This window comes from Orbicella faveolata, unplaced genomic scaffold (assembly GCF_042242905.1).
Source record: "Orbicella faveolata isolate gen_17 unplaced genomic scaffold, um_ofav_v1 contig_2, whole genome shotgun sequence".
Classification (NCBI taxonomy): domain Eukaryota; kingdom Metazoa; phylum Cnidaria; class Anthozoa; order Scleractinia; family Merulinidae; genus Orbicella; species Orbicella faveolata.
Genome location: NW_028301547.1, coordinates 20,962,918 through 20,985,222, shown reverse-complemented (window position 1 = coordinate 20,985,222; position 22,305 = coordinate 20,962,918). Strand labels below are relative to the sequence as shown.

The 22,305-nt window shown below is 39.3% G+C and overlaps 1 protein-coding gene, 2 long non-coding RNA genes, 1 other non-coding gene and 1 pseudogene across 5 annotated transcripts; 3 read left to right on the top strand and 2 right to left on the bottom strand.

Annotated features, from left to right (window-relative positions):
- Window positions 1-3,510: 3,510 nt before the first annotated feature.
- LOC149112365 (acid-sensing ion channel 1-like) lies at window positions 3,511-9,793 on the bottom strand. The gene is made up of 7 exons (XM_089290433.1): window positions 9,538-9,793; window positions 8,000-8,960; window positions 7,378-7,525; window positions 6,569-6,628; window positions 5,728-5,878; window positions 4,608-4,699; window positions 3,511-3,867 (listed from the first exon to the last, which is right to left on the bottom strand). The coding sequence occupies exons 2-7, from the start codon at window positions 8,924-8,926 to the stop codon at window positions 3,722-3,724; spliced, it is 1,524 nt and encodes a 507-aa protein (XP_089146559.1). The 5' UTR covers window positions 8,927-8,960; window positions 9,538-9,793; the 3' UTR covers window positions 3,511-3,721.
- Window positions 4,239-4,312, top strand: Trnas-aga (transfer RNA serine (anticodon AGA)). The gene has a single exon. It is a non-coding gene; the product is annotated as a tRNA-Ser (tRNA).
- A 2,626-nt stretch (window positions 9,794-12,419) lies between the features above and the next one.
- LOC149112364 (uncharacterized) lies at window positions 12,420-14,133 on the bottom strand. Its single transcript, XR_016207404.1, has 2 exons — window positions 13,946-14,133; window positions 12,420-12,553 (listed from the first exon to the last, which is right to left on the bottom strand). It is a non-coding gene; the product is annotated as an uncharacterized LOC149112364 (long non-coding RNA).
- A 30-nt stretch (window positions 14,134-14,163) lies between these two features.
- On the top strand, window positions 14,164-16,819 carry LOC149112363 (uncharacterized; annotated as a pseudogene). Its single transcript, XR_016207402.1, has 3 exons — window positions 14,164-15,298; window positions 15,697-15,805; window positions 16,445-16,819. The product of XR_016207402.1 is annotated as an uncharacterized LOC149112363 (transcript).
- Window positions 16,820-18,141: 1,322 nt separating this feature from the next.
- On the top strand, window positions 18,142-21,578 carry LOC149112362 (uncharacterized). The gene is made up of 3 exons (XR_016207403.1): window positions 18,142-18,482; window positions 18,847-18,953; window positions 19,770-21,578. It is a non-coding gene; the product is annotated as an uncharacterized LOC149112362 (long non-coding RNA).
- Window positions 21,579-22,305: the final 727 nt, after the last annotated feature.

The window sequence follows — 22,305 nt, the reverse complement described above, 5'->3', positions numbered from 1 at the left end:
GCGTAATTAAACATTTACACTACTCGTAATATTTTAAAATTCTTTCAAATTGCACTCACCTTTATGATCGTACAATTTTGCGAGAATTTTCAAATATCACGAGACGTGGAAATCCTTACTTGCGTTGGCATTCATGCGATTTTCTATAGTAATTAGCCGCCGTTCCAGTGGCAAACTTGTTCTTCTTCCCAAATCTAATTTGTTTAATCTAGCTGTTATTATTTTTAAAATTGCTTTGGCTGTGTTGAATTACTCACCTACTTAAAGCATAAATTTACTCGGTTTTGTTTTTATTAATTATTTATTAAACATTATATTGCACTCACGCTAGCCTGGCTAAAAGGCGATTGAAGACAGAGCCTGAATTTGAGAAAAACGCCCCAAGAAACTCAGCATGCTCTTCGGGGTTTTTGGTAAAAACATTAAAGATGAGCTAACGGAGACAGACTATCTTGTCGGATTTTTTAAGAGTGTTTGGTGCGTTTATGCTCTATGTTATTGCTCAAACTTGAGATTCATTCACTACACAGTGCAGTAGCCGCGCGATGTTTGCTGGGAAGAAATAGCAAAGCATAATATGCCATTTTTTGGTCACTGAGGTGGCCGTTTATTTTTATAACAATTAACTTTTTACTCCGAAAAACATTAAGCAACCAAAATCATTCCCAGCAAAGGTGGGGGAGTGCCCGGCGCAATCACCAGATATTTGAAATCCCCCCTTGTCTATCGAAAGGGTCGGTGGGTGGGTGGATGGGAAACTGCGAACTGAGTGGAGAGCTAGAGTTTTGGAAAAGAGGACAGTAACATGGCCACGTCTGCTAAACGTTGGATTCTCCAAGACCCGGATGACCCCCCCAACCAATTGCTGAGAGACTGGCACTAATAAGCAGCATAAAATCATTTATTCCCCGGGTAGGGTGAATAAATCTCCAGTTATAATTCCAAAAGCTTTCATCCAATTATACTGGGGACCTTACGCGAAACAGGACGCCAGAGGCAACTGGATCGTTGCCAAAACAAAAGGGTTAATGAGCAGAACATTGTGCATCGTAGGACTTCGTAGCCGTCTTTTGCAAATCAACAACGTGAAATGATCAATTTCAGTTTTTTTTGTAGAACGCGAACCATTAAGACTATTTTTTTTTTTGTATTGTGAATAATTATTGAAACTGAACGCATTTGTATTATATTCAGCAAGGTTTTATACGGAGTGGATCTAGATAATAGAGAGTTTATGAAACCACAACGGCCAGGCCGAGGACAATGTCAATTTAAAAATGAATTCATATTTTACCTACGAATCTCGCAATACTCTTTCACTTTGTTTATTACTGTCAAAACTATCACGAAACTAAATCTGGAATACAGCGATAACTTTGAAATAGAAATTTAAAAAATTAGTCGTTCTGGTTCACGTTCTTCGGAGAACGCAGAATTTGGCCATTTTACGTCGTTGTTTTGCAGAGGACGGCAAAAAAATGTACCAAGAATTATAACGCACGTGCACAACTATTGTTTTGCTCATTAAATCTTTTGTTCAGTGATGTTCCCGTTGCCGTTGCCGTCTTGGTTTTCTTAAACTTCGTAACTTCGAAATTCTGAAGTACTATATAAATTTGCTGTCTAATAGGCGTGGTCCCCGCCGTCGTATGTGGGTAAGGTCCGCTCTGACATTACTTAGTCTCTGATATTACTAAGCGCGCTCTCTCCATGCTAAAAATCAGTAGAAATGAGTTTAATAGTTATATAACGTCTGACTCAATGGCGATAAACTAAGGCTCAATCCACACGTATCCGGATATTTTTGAATCCGCTCGCCAGAGTGGAAAAAAATAAATCCGCAACGAATCCGATAACGTGTGGACGGGTGAATGCGGATATTTTCGAATCCGATGACACAGCAAAATTGTGTCCAGTCTCTTACCGAACAAGAAACCAACATGGCGGCACAATGTGCAGGCCTAGTTTTCATGACGCATGTTCTGAAGACATTTTACTGCAGAGGAGCCCTGGGTACTAGAGTGAATCCGGATACTATCGGATGGTTGTGGACAGACGAACTAGATTTTAATACGTCACGTGTGGACGGGGAGATTTTCAAATCCGGAAAGAAAAAGTTGCGGATTCAAAAATATCCCCATAAGTGTGAACGCGGCCTAAATATAAGGCTGAAAAAGCTATTGAAAATGTCGCATAGTTAGGGTAAACTAGACGTTTTGGGGCTTGTAGAAATGTAAATCTTAGTGCTCAAGCACTAACTGAGCGTAGCTAGTTTACAGGCATGCCAAAGGAAACAAATATTTCAAATAAACGTAGCATAGTTAAAAATGTCAACTGGCAGGAGGCAGACCAGTTGGCTATTTACAACGCGTGATCGAGGATTTCACTACCGAGAAACAAGTCCCGCTGGTGGTAGGGTGGAAGCCTTGAACCTAGGACCTCCGGATTACAACACCAGCGCCCTAAACCACTCGGCCACGCTGCCTTCGCTTCTCCCAGATTAGTCTGTCTTCAGTATTTGAAGAAGAGCCAAGCCCGAAACGCAGAGCTCACGTTCTAAAGAACCCACTAAATCATCAAAGGGAAACTTTCTTGAGCATTAGGAAATTCTCCTCTCTGGAACTTTTAAGTAGGATGATGCAAACAATCGCCAAGACTGAGTTTTTTGTTGACATCACGACTGATTAATGTTTAACAGTAATTGATTAACAGAAAAACTGCCGTGTACTGCGTAGCCCCTTCCAGGCGTTAACTGAACGTCTGCAAGAGGCTATGTACTGCGTGGCGGTTGTACGTATAAACAAAAAAGGAAATATAAAATAAACTTCTCGCATCCGGGTACTAAGTGTCATAATGTTTAAATAGTTCCAAACGCTTCGAGCTTAGCCCTTCTTCCGTGGAAAATTCTAGTTGATTTACGTTGAAAAAACCAGTGCGCCCGCGATGAACGCGCGGCGACCTAAAGATGCCTGTAATCGTCTTTGTAATCGAAATTCAGTCCGCATGGCTGACAAGTATCCAGTTTACAAACAAGTCTCATTATCTGACGTTTTCTTTGTTTGTAACTGTAGCAGAACATGATACCACGGAATTCTGCTTCTTGCAGAGTGTGGTCATTTCAATTTCACTGAAGAGAAAGAGAAAACAAACGGCGGTTACAAACATAACAAATAGGTTTCGCATGGTATATTAAACTTGACATTTCGTATGCTACGATATTCATCTTCAGAAGTGACGGTTACAAAATATGACAAGATTAATGTTTCACTGAGACGGAGACGGAGCTCTTCAAAGCTCTCACTCACGTTGCTCACGCCTCTGCTGTTGCTGATCATTCAACTTCTACCGGACACAACATCAAAAGGAACCATTTCGAGATCCTAGTAAGTGGGCAATGTGATTTACGGTGTAAAATCAAGGAAACATCGTTAATACGGAACTTAAAACCCGCCCTAAATGAAAATGTCGGTAGTGAAAAACTCTTTCTTTATTAATTCACACCGGATGTAGTTTCTTTTGTTCGTTGTTGTCTAGCTAGTTACCAATACCTCGCTTTGTTTTAGTCTTTTTACATCTTGTCGTATTTTGTAACCTTCACTTCTGAAGATATATGTTGTAGGATACAAAACGTCAAGTTTAATATGCCATGCGAGGACCTATTTGTTATGTTCGTAACCGCGGTTTGTTTTCTCTTCCTCCTGATTTTTGTTGTTGTTGTTGTTTAAGAGTTGCTGCCCGGGTTCGCGTTTACTTCCACGGAGTTTTTCCTCATCCGGGAAATCACAGCTTCCAACAGAAAGTCCATGAACTCGCAGAGCGTTAGTATACTGCACCCAAGGAACAAGCCCATGTTGCCACCGAACTCACCTGTTGAATGAATTTCTTAAATCATGATTGCTGCGTAGTTATTTTACCCCAAGCATACTTGCCTTTCAATTGTCATTTAGTTCTCCTACTATACTTCTAACGAGGAAATAACTACAGCATGATATTGAGTGTAAATTCTGTCGTTGTTGTTTCTCCGTTAGTATACATATACTCACTTATGAGGCTGGTTGGACGCATCTTGATATGCCTTATTGTGACAGCGTGATACTGTTAGTGAGTTTATACGTGCTAGATGCCTTAATGTGACAGCGCGATGCTGTTAGTGAGTTCATATGGGTCAGTACGTGGCTGTGTAGCCGCGCGATGCGGTTCCAGTCAAAGACCTACATTTCACCCTTGCTCACCATGGAGTCTCCAGTAGCTCAGTGGTTAGAGCATCCGACTAGATCACGGAGTGTCGTGGGTTCAAATCCCATCTGGGACTAGGATTTTTTTCCGAGTATACGTTTCTCCCAGAATTTACACTTAATACTATACTTCTTGATGCGAATTCGCCTACCGTCCTCACTAACACTATGGAAAACGTTCATCGTTTTATGGTGTTTTAATCCTCAAAGCGTATCAACGTTTTCGACCGTTTTAGCGTTTTCGGTTTGAAAAAACACCATCAGCTACCATCGATAACGTGTCGATCTGGAAACGCATTATAATTAGTGTGGACGGGCCTAAATCGTGTTGTCGTCGTTGCTTTCCGTTATTTATGTCTCTTTTTGACTTACCTAAGAGGCTCTCCAAACCATAACTAGGAACATCTTCACGCTTTTCATAGGCTAAGTGTTGAAACCCCAATTGGAGAAAGACGTAGTTCGTTCTGTGAGGGCGTAGCAAAATATATAAATAAGAAACAGTTAGTCACTTAACCAACAAGTCATTTTAACAAAGCACGCGGGCGTAGTGACGCGCGAAAAAAAAGAAAACAAGCTGCATGGAGGAGAAACCTTTCCACTTGCTTCCTCTCTATTTTTATCTTTTTTGTTCGTGGTCGGACTTCGCCGCTGTTTCAGCTTGAAGGAATGAACTTGAACGAGCGAAAGAATGAACAAGTCATCAACGAAAAGACGGATTCGGCTAATGGTGTTTGCATCCTTGTTTATCTAAGTGAAGGCCACACGTTTGTCAGTGAATGTCCACTAATTATAACCCTCGATAAATAAAGGCTTTATCTTATCTCATCTCATCTCATCTCATCTCATCTCGTCTTGTCTCGTCTTGTCTTGTCTTGTCTTGTCTTATCTTATCTTACCTTACTCTATCTTATCTTATCTTATCTTATCTCATTTTATCTTATTTTATCTATCACTTCTCTTCTCTTGTCATCTCATCTCATCTATCTCATCTCATCTTATCTTATCTTTACTTTTCTTTTTTACTTTTCTTTTCTCATCTCATCTCATTTTATCTATCTTATCTTATCTTATCTTTTCGTTAATCTTCTCATCTCTTCTCATCTCATCTCATCTATCTCATCTATCTTATCTTATCTTATCTTATCTTATCTTATCTTATCTTATCTTCTCTCATCTCATCTCAACTCATCTCATCTCTTCTCATCTCATCTCATCTTATCTTATCTTATTTATCTTATCTGTCTTAACTTATGTTTAAAATTTACTTCTTACTTCCATTCTAAACGGTCACTCCTAAAGATGTATGTCGAAACATATGAAACGTCAAGTTTAATGATGCAAAGTTTTATTGAATTGTCTTGTTTATCACCCAAGCTTGTGTGTTATTTCTTGTTCAGCTACGATGGCTAAAGAAAGATAATATTTGCGATATTGTTTCTATTAACATTAAGAGAGCCCCTAAAGGATTTTTTTTTTTCTGGAAATAACTTACCTCATGTAATCTGGACTATGGTTAAAGTTAAGGAGATTATGCACAATCTCAATTAATGAGTCATCCGGAAATTTGGAATAAGAAACACGTGACTCATACACCAGTTCTGAGCACGCATTGTTGCAGGCACATTCTGTTAAGTTGACTTGACCTAAAAGTTAAAAATAAATCAGTTGTCTCAATTAAAATACATTTGAAACCAAATAATTATACCTAATGAATTACAGGAGAGGTTTATTTGGTTTGAAAAAGTCTACTTCTGCAAAGGGGCTACGTCGCGGCTTGCGCACCTTGAAAGATTAGCTAAAATTTTTCAAGTTCGTTGTTTGTAATCCGTGTTAATCTTCTCCGTCCTTGACCATCCTTGACCATCCTTGACCATCCTTGTTCCTCTATGGTTTTTCATTATCTTTTCAGTGATTTTTTTTTCTTAGTAAACTACTATTTACAGGTTTTCTTCAGCTCAAAGGTTATTGTGTTCATGGCCTGCATCCCCTGACTGAGCTCCTTTAATTTTTTATTATTTTTTTAGCGTATCCAGGCAATATTCTTTGACGTCGTGCTAACGTCCACGCTGATTAAAAATGTAAACACGTAACATACATGTACATGTTCTCGGACTACATTCTAACCTTTCTTTCCTTCGTAACGTCTATTTTTACTAAAAAAAAAGTCCGTTGGAACCTGGTGTAAGCTCATTTTGCCCCTAAATCAGAGCCCAAAAAAGGCTGACAGTTTAAATGAGAACAAATAGGATGTGATTATCAATTAATTTTTAACTTGCCCGACTGTGGTTGTGACGTTGCGTGGCCAGTATCACTAATAATTTTATCTTACGTACGTCGGGAATTCTCAACACATTCTTTGTCTTGCATAGAACACACAGGTGTCCCCTCTGCGTCTAAAAGAATAATAATAAAATAGTACAAGGTTCGATTTTTAAAATATTGTGATAAAACTTGACCTCTAAATCCCCGTTTCCCATTAACAATCTTAAGTATCATGAATGATAAGAAATGCAAAATTAATGCCTTTAAGTTACAGAAGACTGTCAAGTGGCCAAGCTTTTTGCCGAGTTGTGGCTGCAGGCGATTTAATTAGATTGTTAAAACAATCTTTGCATTAGATTAGGGTAAAACGAAGCTGACCACAACAATGAATTTTCTCGTCGGTGGGAAAATCACACTTTTAGTCGCTAATAATATAACTGGCCGGGGCTGAAGAGAGAGAATCACAATCGGTCATCGCCTTTTTAATGCCAGATGTGTTTACATTTATGGCACCAAAACATCATCTTGTTTAGACCTGCTTGTATTCATTGTTATAAAATAACTGAGATACTACTTGCGCTCTCATTGGTCGATAGGTGTGTTAAGATGAGAGTATATAAACGCGGTTGTGACATTTCAGATTCGCGTGTAGTGTTGAGAAATATTTTGTAAAAGCAATAGGATACTTTTTCCGTGTTTACATAGCCTCATCCAAACACCTGAGGGGGCTGGGAGTTGAGAGAATTCTCGAAAGATATTCAAACCCTTGGCATTACAGTCTAGAATTCTCCGAGCCCCTCCCCTCCCTCCTCGCGTTAAGATGGGATAAACACGGAAACAGTGCTCTATTGCATAATCAGAACTTATGGTGTCATCTAACCTTGCAATCCGATACCACGGCAGCCACATTGTCTTAGGGTCAAATTTGCGATGCATTGATGAATGCAGCCGTCTTTGTTGTAGGAACCAATTCCCGGCAGCTTGTCCTGTCGGCAGTTTGTTCTGAAGGGTGCTGGAAGTCTAGTATGCTAGAGAAGATTAAACAGCAATGATATGATGTAATTATTTTCCGTCAAGCAAAGCAAAGTCTGTATACGAGCCAAGTGGCCCATCAGGCCGGTGCCTTTTCCCGGTTTCCGTAGCATGAAGCGACCAGGAGAATTTCTACTCCCCCTGGATGGGATGCTAGTCTAGCATTAGGTTTATACACCTGGGTGGAGAGAAACATTTCTAGAGTAGTAAAGTGTCTTGCTCAAGAACGCAGCGCTCTCGTACACAAGGTCCGCGTCACGTGAAAAGGAATAAAAGAAGCAAAGAGGTAGCGATAAATACGGCTATAAATAATAGGAAGTGGAGTAACAGACTGTCCTGTATAGATCTCAAAATATCATGACGAGCACGTATATGTGATTGAAATGTTTAAAACACAATCTTAAAAATAAAATTCGACAGCACATGCGTGGTTTATTGCCTTGAGTACAATTACGCTGGCAACAACTTACCTTCGTTAATTTGACTCCAACCGAAGCGTGAGTGCCAGGAACGATGTTGAACCCATTATGTCGGTTGACAAAGGTGTTCTGATCGTGCACAATCACTTTCAATCCACTCGAAAACTGGCTGAAAGTACTCTCATGCGTTTGAACATCCAGAAAAATGCTGAGCCCATTGTCAGGGCCTTCATGTACTGCACGTCGAAGGACACCATTCTTACCAGAATTAAAGGTGAAACAAATGCCATATTCTGTAAGTTTTGGAACGAAGTCTCCCTTAGAGCACGCTGCGTTTCGCATGAAACGACAATAAAGAAAAGAAGAGGTCAGGCTCATTATGTCATGGCCATATTGTGTATGAAATTCTTCTTTGTTAAACAGACGATGTGAAGAACGGCTTAAAACATTTATTATGTTTTGCCGCATCGTTCCATTACAGCCTTTAACAAGGGCTGTTCCATATGGCGTATAAACACATAAGAACGCTTGGCCGCAAGTGAGATTTCCACGAACTTTACGTATTTCACTGCATCCACTGATGTTCAATCCCATTTTTACATAGTTTTCGTCCTCGTCCGCCGTATCTATCTTAGATCTCATGAACCTGTTTAAGTTACAGATTGTCACCGCAGGGAACTTTAAGCCTTCCGAGGGAGTTTCTTGTGAGATTACTGTTTTTATTGGCCTTGAGAAGAACTTATTTAAGCTTAGGGATACAAGATACACATAGGTCGTAGCAGCTGCCCCAAGAAATATGAACCAAATGCCTCGTCTTATAATGGAGTGACTCTTATCGGCGGCGTATCTAAGTCCGTGAAGGGTAGTGTTGGAGGCAAACTCTTTCCATTTAGTTGGTTTAGGAGACATGCCTGGCTCTGATTTTTCCTCCCAGTTTTCAGCAAAATTGTTGTTCAACGGTTTCACCTGTGTAACCATGGTAACTTAAAAACCATCAAGCTCTAACTTTCACCTGTCAGTAAAGATAGCATTTTTTCTTAGAATAATGGAAGTTGGTGATTCGGGATCGGCTGTACCTTACACGGAAATTCCCAGGCAAAAAAGTATATCTCACTTAGATAAATACAGGAAAAATTACTATTGCTAATCCTGACTAGAATTATGGATACGATTGAAGAAAACCTTTTGAATAAAATGTAATTCCTCCAAATAACCGCGTTGTTCTCTGCAACTAGGTAAAATATTGAAGGTAAAATGAAAGCCATTTGAATATGAGTCTAGAGCTTTCAAAAGCTTTTACCCAAAACTTTATTCCGGTCCGTCGTTATTGACCGGGGTAAATTAATTAAAGGTTTCACCTGTTTTGGATATCTTTTCTCCTTTTGGGTATAATTCTCCCTACACTGAAAACTGACAGTTTTTGGCGAAAAGTAAACGGTATAGTTGTCCATAATAAATGCCTTGCATTTGAGAGTCATTGCGCGTTGTGAACGCAAAAAACGACCAGTAGGGGAAATTGGACTTTTTTTGTGTCCTGTGATTAAGATGTCTAAAAAAAATGAAAAAGAAATGACAAAAATTCAACTCACCTTCTGAATTGACAACTTTACTTCAGTATTTGGAGTGGGCATCTGTAAAGAACTTGTTAACACGTCGAGTTGGGTTGTAATGGTAGAAGGTTGCGCAGGCGACACTTTTTGCAACTTCCAAAGAATCACTTAAGAAACCTTTTCAATTTCAACTGAAAACCACTCGGAATTCAAAACACGTTTAATTCTCCGGTTGGTGGTCCAAGCAGCCTTTTTTTACCACTGAGCATAGAGTAGGGTATTAATTCAGTTGCGCAACGTGTGGCTTTAATCAACCATTAAACCATCAATAAATTTTTTCCCGTCACTGAAAACTGTCCTTATTTGAAGGGGGCATCTGTAAAGGAGTTATCAAGACCATGAGTTGCGTTGAAATGGCAGAAAAGTGCACGATGTATTTTAGCAGACACTTATTTGTAATTTTCAAGAATCGGCACTTTTGGAAGAACCTTTTTCAATTTTAATTCTTAAAGCAACTCAAAACACATTTGATTCTCCGGTTGGTGGTCTAAACAACCTTTGTTTGCCCATGAGAACGCGCAAGCCTTAGCAACTGGTTCTTTCCGACGGCCATGGCTACACAAAAGTTACCCGATTACGCAATATAATACAATACAAGCGTTGATGGATCGCGCAATACGATGCTTCGGAGACCTTGGCAAACGAATGTAACGTATCATTCACACGTCACCGCTTGACAGATTTTGTCGAATCAATAAGAGATTCGATTCTCAACTTTCATGGCAGATAACTCTTCACTGCTGGACACTGTACCAGTTACCTACTTTGGTCTGTACTAAATAAAGATATATTGACAGGCATTCAGACCGCAGGGAGCGAAAGAAGAGCGTAATGAAAAATTAATAGGGAATTAGCGCTTGTGTTTTTAACTTACGTGAATAGAAGGTACTATTTGAATAAATTAAAGGGAGCCAACAAAGTTTGTTATCGTCCTCTGGTTTTAATTTGTGATCAGGCTTTTTTCCGAATGAAAGTCTCGCTTTCGCTAGCAAAAAAGCGTTTAATCGCAGGATAGTTTTCCTCACACCTCAAAAAGCAAAATATTATTCTGAGCGATATGACCGCAGCTGATTCGCGGCCGTATATTCGTCCGTGTGTTGACCGACCCATGAATAAAGAAACATTTACCATATTTTCCCGCTGTCCGACCGGCTGGTGGAACAACGTAAGTTAGCGTATATTTATTGGCTTGCTGGAGCGTTTGGTTTCTCGGGAGCCCACATTTTCTGGCATGCGGTTTACTCCTTTAACACACGAGCGAGCGTAAAGCAGGAGGGAGAGGTCAACTTTCCTTGCGTAGCCATGCGATTGCGCGCCCGATGATCTTGGCCATTATGACGTCACTCGTGAGCCGGCCCGTGAAGTTTCAATGGCCGCTAAAAAATGATACCAGAAAAGCTTTTCATCTGATGATTGCTCGAAGAATTTGAAAGAAAGCGATCAACAGACCACAGGAATAAGACAACCTGTTAATATTGTGCCCAAAAATACTTTGGTTTCCAAAAACTAGATGTCAGGAGGCACAAAAACACGCAAAATTTCGAGATCGCTCAATTGAAAACGCGACTGAAAAGTGAAGCTTTGCGTCCGTTTCTTGGGCGATATCTGGAGAACCCAACAATGAACAACGCGAACACAAAAATATGATCTTCATATGGTTTAAAACGTTTGAGTGGTGATGAGAACGAATCATTTAACATATGCATAAAAATGATCAGTGGGTTTAAACCCATTATTTTGTAGACGATAGCGTGAAGGACCTGCTGATCAATACTCTATTCGAAACCCTCGAAATGTGAGAAAGTATATGATGGAAAATGCTCCCTTACAAAGACATTTGAACTATCAAGTCATGTGCTGGGTCGGAAAGTAAATAATGTACCAAGGAATTATTTTCTTGTGCTAAATTATCCGCTAAACTGTCAACGACAACATTTAATTTTCTTCTTCGAGGCCAACCAACTGACACAAGCCGAGCAGACGTGTGGATATTTTAGATGGTAAAATGATATAGAATCACTGTACGGGAGACCTAGATGAAACGGATGATATTCAGAAGAACATGAACGAGGCCCCTTGGCAGAAAGGTGCTTTATTTCATGTCAGTGTTCGTCAAATATGAGATCGGAGCAGGATCTGTTTCCTTGGGCGTCCGCATGCAATGCAAAGCTATTTAATTTTCCTGTCTCGCTGCTTTGTTCTAACTTTTTTATATAAATCTCACTGTGTTCACTCAAACTTGTATAGACTGTAAAAGAAAACTGTGTAGGATGTTATAAGGAAAGAACTAAAAAATACAGAATCTGGTTCCAAGCAGTAAGGAAAGAAAATATGAACTGGGACATTTCCTATGCTTAGCCACTGGCAATATAAGAGTTAACCCATCCAGGAGAAACTAAGCCAAAATGACTTATTGCCAAAACAAAGAGTTCAGTAAGGAAGGTTATGACAAAGCTGGAAAGATCAATATCAGGTGATCTCTTATTATAACCAAACCCCTTGTTTTCTAATAGTATCTGTCTTGAGAAACTGTAATAGCTTTACTGCCTCTAAGTTTGAAATGCTAATCAGTTATTTTCTTTATACCGGTACTTTATGCTTTTAGTTTTCATCATAAATCTTATGAAAATAAAGATAGCTTAAACAATGATTTTACATTAAGTTTAAACTGACCTAGAAAGAAATATTCTAGAGAAGAGTGTCACAGAGGTTGTACTTGTAAACATGAACCCCGAGCCTGATTTCTCCCCAGCTCCATCCATCCCAGGTTCCCTGTTACTTTTCGCATTGATGAGTTTATTATTGGCTTCAAGAGAATGATAAGCGTACATTTTCAGCAAATAACAAAAAAGCACACAAGATTGGGTTTTAAATGTTTAATTGACAGTACAACATTGACAAATGAATAAATAAATAGCTTTCTATGGTGGTTGCATGTATTGCCAGAAATGGGGCCTGCTTGAATGGTCTTGCAAAGGTAGTGGAGGATGGTAACCTAAGGTTTAAAAAGATCAAATAAGACTTCTCTTAATATTCACCAGTTGTTGGTTTTTACATCGCCCCAATATTGTTTTGGAATGAAAATATATCAAACTTCAAATTCCTAAATTGTTGATCAACTGTGCCAATTTTGTAATAAGATCTAGCAATAGGAACTCAAGGTGACCAGAGTTTGAAACATAAGCATACATGATTCCAGCCGACAGTAAGGCCCCTTATTTGGTCTTAGGTAACCAACAAAGCCCTTGCCCCAGTTACCCTGGACAGGCTAACTTTCACCATTTTGTTGAGAAAGTAAAACACAAGTCACCCTTAGCAACATAACTAGGGTAACCCTGGTAGGCCTGATAACCTTTTTTCATCAAAATACTATGACTGGCCCACCAGGGGCAACTCATAGTATGAAGAAATCAAAATTAACTCACAAAACCCCACAGTGATCAAATGACTGAGAGGAAGCCAAAGGAAGAAGGATAACTGAGCACTGGAATATGAAAAAAGACTTAAGTAATCCTGGAGAGACAACTTTGTTTCATATAAACACTTGATAAAGGTGCCTCAGAAGGGTCTGATAGGGTTGTCCCTAGTACCCAAGACCATATAAATGGGGCCTTATACTCTCTCCTCTGCAGAAGCTCCCTAGGGGAAAATTTAATATACTCCACACTACCAGCCTATGGTCAAAGCAGCACGAAAGAGGCCTATGCAGAGGAGAGAAGACCTTGTATGGTAATATGGTTAAAGAAAAGTCTTACAAGACTAGACTGCAAACCATGGGTAAAATGTAGACTGCAGAATTTTTAAGAATGTCATATTCCCATTTTCAATTATAGAGAGATCGAGCTAACCATACACAGGCTAACCTGAGCTGTATATTTCAGGCTAACCGGAGCACTTAGCTCTCTATAAAGGAAATGGGAATGCAATCCATTTCTTAAAAAGTCTACAGTCTGCATTTTATCCTCTGTCTGCATTTTAACCACCGTTGTGCAGTAGGCAGGCTTTAAGTCTTATTCAAATAATTAAGCTCGAGTTCATGCTTGTGAAAGTTCTCATTTCCATCATTGTGGATAGTATTTCTGTTTGCTAGGACTGTTGCAGAATATGTGTCGAGAACGAGATCGCAGATATTTCATACTCAAATGAACTGATCATTTTTACTGCCGATTCTTCAAAGTCACCTTCAATTACCATGTTTTCCTATACATATACGCTATTCTGTGACCAAGTTACATGTTTCCTCAGGGTACCGGTCACGTAAACAAGGCAATTTTACAGGGCGAATAGTGACAATTTTACCCCACGTATTTCCATCGGAGAGCGATAGCTGTAACACTTTAAATACACTTTATGCAAGATTTTTCGGTTAAAATTAAAATCTACTTACCTCTCAAGAAAGAAAAATGATAATTACTCCTTAAGATCCAACAACAACACCATTTGAAGCTGGAATGATTGGAGAAATCCGCCTCAAAAAGTTGTATCAGCGAGAGGAGACGACGCCATTTTCGAAAATTTTGTGCATTTGCGCGGGTGTGCGCGCGCTCCGTTCGCGGTGACGTCATAATGGCCATGATCATAGGGTCAGGCAAATCTGACGTGTTCACCTCTCCCTCCTGGCGTAAAGGTGAAAAAATATTAACCTTGTTATCGTTAATATGGCTCGTATATGTAGAAGTACAACCAGCTCCACAATGGACATAACTGGATTTAACTTTATATGGTACTGTTATCGTAAACTGGCACCACGTTTGGATATATACAGCGGGATTTATCGACAGAAACGTTGTCAGTGGCTTCTGGAGAGCATGGAGTTACAGCGAGTATTGTCTGCTTCGTTGGATCCAAAGAAGTCGTGGTTTGCGCTAAATTCGGCTTTGTGCAGTGGAAAACCTTCCAGGTTTTGTTCATTTGGTCATGCTCGGGTATTTCCTGACGAATACCGTCAAATAGCGTTTGATGATCTTCTCGGAGACAATGGAGTTCCCGCCTCCGCGAGTTGGTTCTCGGCCGACGGTCGACGAACAAAAAAGGTGTACGTTGCCTCAACCTTTGGCCTGGTGCTTGGAATCCTCCGCCAAAAGTCGCTGGACGAACTGTCGTTTATCCATTCCGAAGACTTCCAAATGATCGTGTCGTCGATCAAAGCGTTTACCGGTAATATGTCTGCATGTTTTCCGCCAGCTCCACCGAGTACACCGAGCCCGCCAAAACCAAAAAGCGCGCCATTTCCTGAAAACCAATTCCAACAAGACGTGTCGCCAAAACCAAAAAGCGCACCATTTCCCGAAAACCAATTCCAACGAGACGTCTCGCCGAAATCCGTGAAGAGGCCGAGGACCCTGAATGAACTCAAAGCCAATGAAGACCTTTCTCCTGCCTTCAAAAAAAAAAAAAAAAAAAAAAATACGGGAGACAGCGGTGAATGTGATGAACGAGACGACAAGAGTGTGTGAAAAGAATGGGGAATCGTTAAGCACTGTACTCGGAGAGTGCTGTTCTCTTTCAGGAAAAGCTGGCCACGACGAGCGGGAAGTCTTTAGGAGTGTTTTCGATTCCTTTCGAGTAGCTTTCTCGAAACTTATCTCGGAAGAGGCTTGGGACGAGAGAGTATGAAAGAGAGAGTATGAAATGTATGAAAGTCCCAGATTGCATATATTTGTTCTTCAAACTGAAGTCGAGGATTTCGGACTGTGCCAGGCAAGACTTGACAAACCTGACAAAATTAGGACGGACAGGGGTAAGTTGTACTCAGCCTTGTAAGCTTATTTATTGCCTTTACTGTTCTTTGTCCTTTGCTTTTCTTTGTCGAAATTGTAGGGATGGCCTTTTTTTGATGGGGGGGAGGGGGAGGGGATCCACTCTCAGCAAAAATTTTGGTGTCATATAGTTTTTCTTTCTACCCCTTTGATTAATGTGCAGAATTTATTCTCCATTTTTCCCATGCATGATTTTTCATGTCATTATTCCCCCTACAATTTCCCGTGTGTTTCACAAAAATTAATACAAAAATGCTATGTCCATTAAATTGTTCCTCCTCTATATATAGTTGATGTTGATGCCATACTACTTTTATTATGCCAGCATCCAGTGTTCTTTCAAGAATTTATTTATGTGAAATACTTTTTTATATTTTAGGTAAGGATCAAGTGACAGTTGGTGTTGTTCCCCTTGAAACAAAACATCGATCTTCTCAAAGCGCCAAATCTGTCTATCCTCTGGCTATAGCCAATTGTGAAGAAAAGAGGTTTGTCGGTAATCATTGATTTGTTGATATCTTATCTATTTAACAAATAGATTTCATTTGGCTACGCAACCATACCTAATAATGCACAGATGATGCAAAAACATTATTTGAACAAAGGAATACCTGCCAAGCAGCATATATCTTCATTCTTATCGCATTTTGTGACATTTCTGTCACTATCAGAGTACAGACCCATGACCAAAAGAGATACTAACTTCTGGACTTCTGCCTGAATGTACATTACAGTAATTACCGGTAGTAAACTAAATAATAGTTGAAAACTTTGACATCTACCACAGTGTTTCCGATCCAGATAACATTGTTGTGACTAAACAGCTTAGAATAAACTACTGGTGGAGTTATCTCGGTAAATTGTGACATAAAACACAAAGTTAGAAAAAACATTCTATTCCTTCCTGAAAGAGCAAAAACAATCTGAATTGCTGCTGCAAGGCCATTCTAGTGAACTGAAAAGCTTAGATGTCCAATCTCAGCATGAGTTTTAGACAGTTTTAGTTTTTGTATTGATAACCAATAAGTCTGAGTCGAAACTTATCCCCAGTAAATGATTACAAAGCCTTATGCATACCCTTTTTATTGTAAATTAAACTTGATGCCTTTTTGATATCTATTTTCAAGGAAAGACCTGAGAAACCTTTTTGTTACTCTCAACAAACGCATTGAAGAAACTAAAAGAAATGGGATTTGGGTTGATGGCAAGCACTATCGTGTGTGATTCAAAGGTATGTATTGTTTAGTTATTTTGTAGTTTGCAACCATGTCGGATGTCAATAATTTTAAGTTGATAACATGACCGTCTTAATGAAATTTCTCCCAATTGCTAATTCAAAGACAATTACAGGTGTAAGGTCAACTGACAACAAAATTGATGTTAGGCATGTGGCATGTCCATGATTATGTGAAATAGATGTGAACGTAAGAAAATATTATTGCTTCTGTCAATGCTATTCAGTAAAGGTAAAAGTTGATTATAGCCATCTTGTGGGACATATAAACAGTAAAAACAAAAAAATAGTGTGAAATTAATGAGACAGTGCAAAAGAAGAACAGTAAGTAGCCCAGGGCACTTGAGGAACTGATTTGTACCTTGTCTCCTAATTAAATTCTGACTTTTGAAGCCTTTGGTTTCTTTGCAAACTGTCTAAGGGAAACACTGTAATTTCAATTCTTATGAGGAAAAAGAGCTTTAAAAATTTTAAAAATAAGGATAATGTTTAATTTATTTTATAGTAACTCTAGACTGCAAGGGTTTGCTGCCAATACTAGCAAGACTGGAGGATGAAGACTTCATCCTTGGAGGGCAAGGGCTAGCTGTTGAGTTTTGCATTTTTTGTATGGCATTAAGGGTAAGGTTAATTTACCATTTATAAAACAGGCAATATAATATTATTGTTTAATAAATATGCAAAACTGATCGTTGGCAAGTGGAAATCCCAAAGCAATAAATCTTTTGAGCATGCTTTTGGCATTTATTACGCAACAACTCAGGTGATGACTACATGTAGATCATGCTTTTAGCCTCAGGGATGTCTGTGCATCCCAATTTGTGAGGAAATTTCTAGACAATGCACCTAATCTCTTAAAACTGTATGGTTGAGTTAAGCATGCATTCAATATGTCCACCTTTTAATTCTGACTAAAACCCAGACCCTGAGTAGTCACTACTGTGACTAGATACATTAGCATTTCCATGCAGCTACCATGATAGGTAGCTGACAACCAGCTATTATGACTGACTACTGCAATGAAGATTGCTGGCTTTTCAAAGTATGAAAATGACTAGCAGGCAACAGCCAATGAATGCTATCTTGAGTATTTGGCCACTTCCTTTTTTTGTGTAGCCTTACTGCATCAAAGGTAATGACAGCTCTGTGCAATTCTGGTTAATGCTATTAACAATGTTTACGTTATTTCCTAGGCTTGTGATTGTGATTTAGGAAGGCATGAGGTTTGTCTTGAGCATTTCCTTCAAGTGAAAGCAAACATCGGCAGGTAACTATTAAAATAAAAAGATACAATATGATTTGTGGTGGAAATCCACAGATTAGTTCTCTTATTCACTGTAAAGATTTATTTGTGGTTTTAGTAATGCACATTTTTGTGGAGAGAGGGATTTAAACCAGAGTAACCCTTGTGGCAATTAGGATGAGAACCATCAATAAATTCAACCCACAGAATTATGAGAACCTGGCCCTGCAAGTGTTATATTTTCTTTGTCTGCTTCGTTTCACGATACGATTAAAAGACCAGTAGGTTTTACTTTTGCTTTCCCTCTTTCCTGTTTTTTTTTTTTTTTTTTTTTTTGGGGGGGGGGGGGGGGCGTAGATTAATTGCTTTTGATTGATCTACATGTATGGCAGTGATCCTTTTACCTGTTTTTAGCTTTAAAGATTGAGAGATGACCTGACATGCCTACTTGATGAGGATTTGTCTTCTCTGTGTGTTTGTACTTTGCATTGTGAGATGCACAATACTGAGCAGATTTTGAAAAGCGTTGGTCTTCTGGCCTACAAAATTGGTTCTCTGCAAGAGTGTAATGATGAACTATCAAAGTATGGCCCAGAGAACTTCAAAGCAGACCAGATCTTGGTAAAATTGAGACCTGGACAGCAAACAGCTCCTGGTAGAAACAACATTTCTTTTGCCTCTTGTTCAGGTCAGTTACACAGTATTACATATTATTAACCATTTATCGAAAGTGTATTTTCATCTTGAGAGAGCCTTGCCTTAGAGACTAAAGGCAATTTTAAAAATGGCTTGTTTTGGGGTGTTACTTAATTTTGCTATGGGAGTGGGAGCTCATGGAGAAAAAAAAAACATACCTTTCCTGATTTTTGTAAACTAGTTTAAAAAATGTTTGTAAGACAATCAGATCTGTCACTTCAATTCAAATTGCCATCATGAAATTTACCTGTTTTGTAGTCACAGTAATTTTTACCACTTCTCAACATGCATTGAAAGTTTAAATCACTGTAAGGCCAAAAAAATTATAATATATTATTTTTTCATTTTTTTTCCAGGAAGTTCTGGTACTGAACGTCAGTTCAAGGAAGACAAAACAGAAAAGGTTAAGTGACAAGAAGACAAAACAGAGAAGGTTCAGTGACAAGAAGACAAGACAGAGAAGGTTTTTTTAGGAGCCCCCGCAGAAAAAAAGATTAAAAAATAAAATAAAAATCCTGTAGGTCAAGCATTCGACATTGCACACTGCGGGTAACAGACAAACTTATGATCAACGATGGGCTGGGAGAAATTTATTTGGTTTGAGTGAGGAGGATTTTTTAATGCCATGGTGTCTAGAACTCCTAAGTGCTTTTAGATAATGCAACAGAAACACTAGGTGGCATGCCCGTGACTCTGTGAGTTAGACGCCATGGCATTATGAAATCACCTTCATTCTAAAAAAGGGTTGATTTTTTCAGTCTGAACTTGTGGGTCTTTGATAATGCCACGGTGTCTAGAACTCCTAAGTGCTTTTTGATAATGCAACAGAAACACTAGGTGGCACGCCCGTGACTCTGTGAGTTAGACGCCATGGCATTATGAAATCACCTTGATTCTAATAAAGGGTTGATTTTTTCAGTCTGAACTTGTGGGTCTTTGATAATGCCATGGTGTCTAGAACTCTTAAGTGCTTTTTGATAATGCAACAGAAGCACTAGGTGGCACGCCCGTGACTCTGTGAGTTAGACGCCATGGCATTATGAAATCACCTTCATTCTAATAAAAGGGCTTATTTTTTCAGTCTGAACTTGTGGGTCTTTGATAATGCCATGGTGTCTAGAACTTCTAAGTGCTTTTTAACAATGCAACAGAAACACTAGGTGGCACGCCCGTGATTCTGTGGATAAGATGCCATGGCATTGTTAAATCACCTTCAACAACAACAACACGAAACAAAACACGTTTATTTACCATTCTCATCAAGAGTTCTCTTTTTTAGTTTACAGGTCTGTTCAATAATGCCATGATGTCGTGGAGCACTGAGCATTGAGAAGGGGAAGAAATATCCTGCCCACCAGAATTCTAGGAAAAAATTTCTTGCTGCCCAGAAATCACCCACTCCCCCCCCCCCCCTCTCCTCAAAAGGTAAATGGGCCCCTAAATTATAAATAATTCGAACAGCACACACCGCAACTGTCACTCTTGTCACGCAAGACGTTTTACAACCTTAGCAGTTGTGTTTTCTCTCTGAGTTCACTAAAAACGCATGTTACGGGTACATAGGACTTGAGAAAGGTTGTGATAATCATAACCTAAAACTTTTGGAGTCTTGGATTAATGAATTTGGTGGCCCTACTGTTGGTGCACGTGCTCGCAACTCGAATTGTTCACGTATATTGCTATGAATACAATGCCTGGCTTGAAACCTAGCTTAAACTGCAGCGATGGTAATGATATTATTCGTGGTTTTTAATTTTACCTGGTAAACGCGGATGGAAAGTTGAATTCAGGCGTTCGATTAATCCTGAAAGCCACATCTTGTATCCTGCGTGGTTTTCACGGTCCCACGAGTTTCTTGCTTGGGGCAACTCGACTCCAGTTAGCTCAAATATCGCTCAGGTTAGCCTGAATAAAGCATGTTACGCTTGTTCTGAATAAGGTGATGGAAACATTGACTCGGACTCATTTGACTCTTCACTCTCCTACTCGCAAGGTTGGGTTCAAGTACTGACAACTGAAAACAAAGGGGAATATACACGGTTTCCGCCTATTTATGAGTGCTTTATTGTTAAATAGGAAAACATAGTCAGCAAGCGCACTGTTACTCTATCATTTAATCAATTGTTAAGGAATTTTCTGTTCCTGAGGGAAAATGCGCAACGTTTCTCTTAATTGCTCGCACGATCGCAAACTATTGTAATGCCTAATTATTGCCGCGCTTTGGCGAGTAGAGGAGATGGAAAACAGTTAAATGTTTAATTAACCAGTTTGGAAAGAATTTGCGATTACTCTCCAAACGGCTGAACTGTTTCGTTATAAAATTTTAGCACGTTACACGGTGAAAACGCCATTTTCGACATCGTGTGCATCTCCTATGTCGTCATTTGGCTTTTATTGCCAGTTTTGTGGCGTTTTTCAAGCAGTATTTCACTCAGAAATATTGAATGTAAATGTCGGAACTGGGGAGAAACATGAAAACACTTTTACGCAATATTTTGTGTGACGAAATGGATGAGTGAATACTTGGGCGGCGGTTTTGGGTTTATCGTTAACCAATAAATAGCGAGCTCCGCGAGATTGATATGCTGTATATAAAAACGACAATGAAGGATTTTTTATTTTTTCGAACATTGGCCGGCTTGTTCTCGCTTCTCGGCTTGTTTGGTTTGAAAATTCAGCCAAATGCGTGGGAAAATTATCGGATTCTTTATCATAAAACAAATAAAGAAGCCTCGACTGTGGTCTGTTCTGTTTTAAAGCACTTAGGAAGCTGTAGAGCACTCAAGAAGTAGGGAAAAACACTCGACTACGTCTCGTGTTTTCCCCTACACTGCTTTCGTGCTCTACCGCTTCCTGCGGGCTTTACAACAGAACAGAGCACAGTCGAGGCTTCTTTATTTGTTAATTGCTTGCCACTGAGTATAGAGTACGGTATTTATTCAGTTGCGCAACGTGTGGCTTTGGAACCGTTTTAATCAACCATTAAACCATTAATATATTTTTCCCGTCACTGAGAACTGTCCGTTGTAGGAAGAAAGTGTACGGTATCATTGTCCGCAATAAATAAACACACCTTTGAATTGACAAACTTGACTTATTTGAAGGGGGCATCTGTAAAGAACTTATCAAGACCATGAGTTGCGTTGTAATGGCAGAAAACTGCACGATATATTTTAGCAGACATTTAATTGTGACTGTCAAGAATCGATACTTTTAAAAGAAACTTTTTCAATTTTAATACTTAAAACCATTTGGAACACAAACACGTTTGAGAGTGGTTTGATTCTCCAGTTGGTGGTCTAAACAGCCTTTGTTTGCCACTGAGCCTATATTAGAGAATAGCACTGATTCAGCTGCGCAACGTGTGGCTTTTGGAACTATTTTCATTCATTAATTGTGCCGCTCATTGTCTGGCGTGGTTAAGTTATGGGAAAAGATTGTGGCCTAAGGCAGTGAGCGGCTGGATGCGAAAGCACTGAATGTGTATCACGACGTCACCGAAGGGGAGGAGGGTGGATAGAACATCCCTCCATACTTACCAGCTTGCGCATCTCTTTCCAAATGTTTTGAATCTTAGAAGACGGATCAAAAAAAAGAGGAGATATTGCACGTGGTAATTCATCACTTTATTACGTAACAAACATTTAACAAACAGGATTACATAACCCAGACATTCTGGAATTCCGCGGCATAGACATGAATGATAATAGTACACAATTTCAATCAACCACCAAACAAGACACCGATCAATTATAAAAACGAAAGCTCAATTATGGAAAATTTCAAAGTAGAAAATTTTCGAGTAATGAATGTAC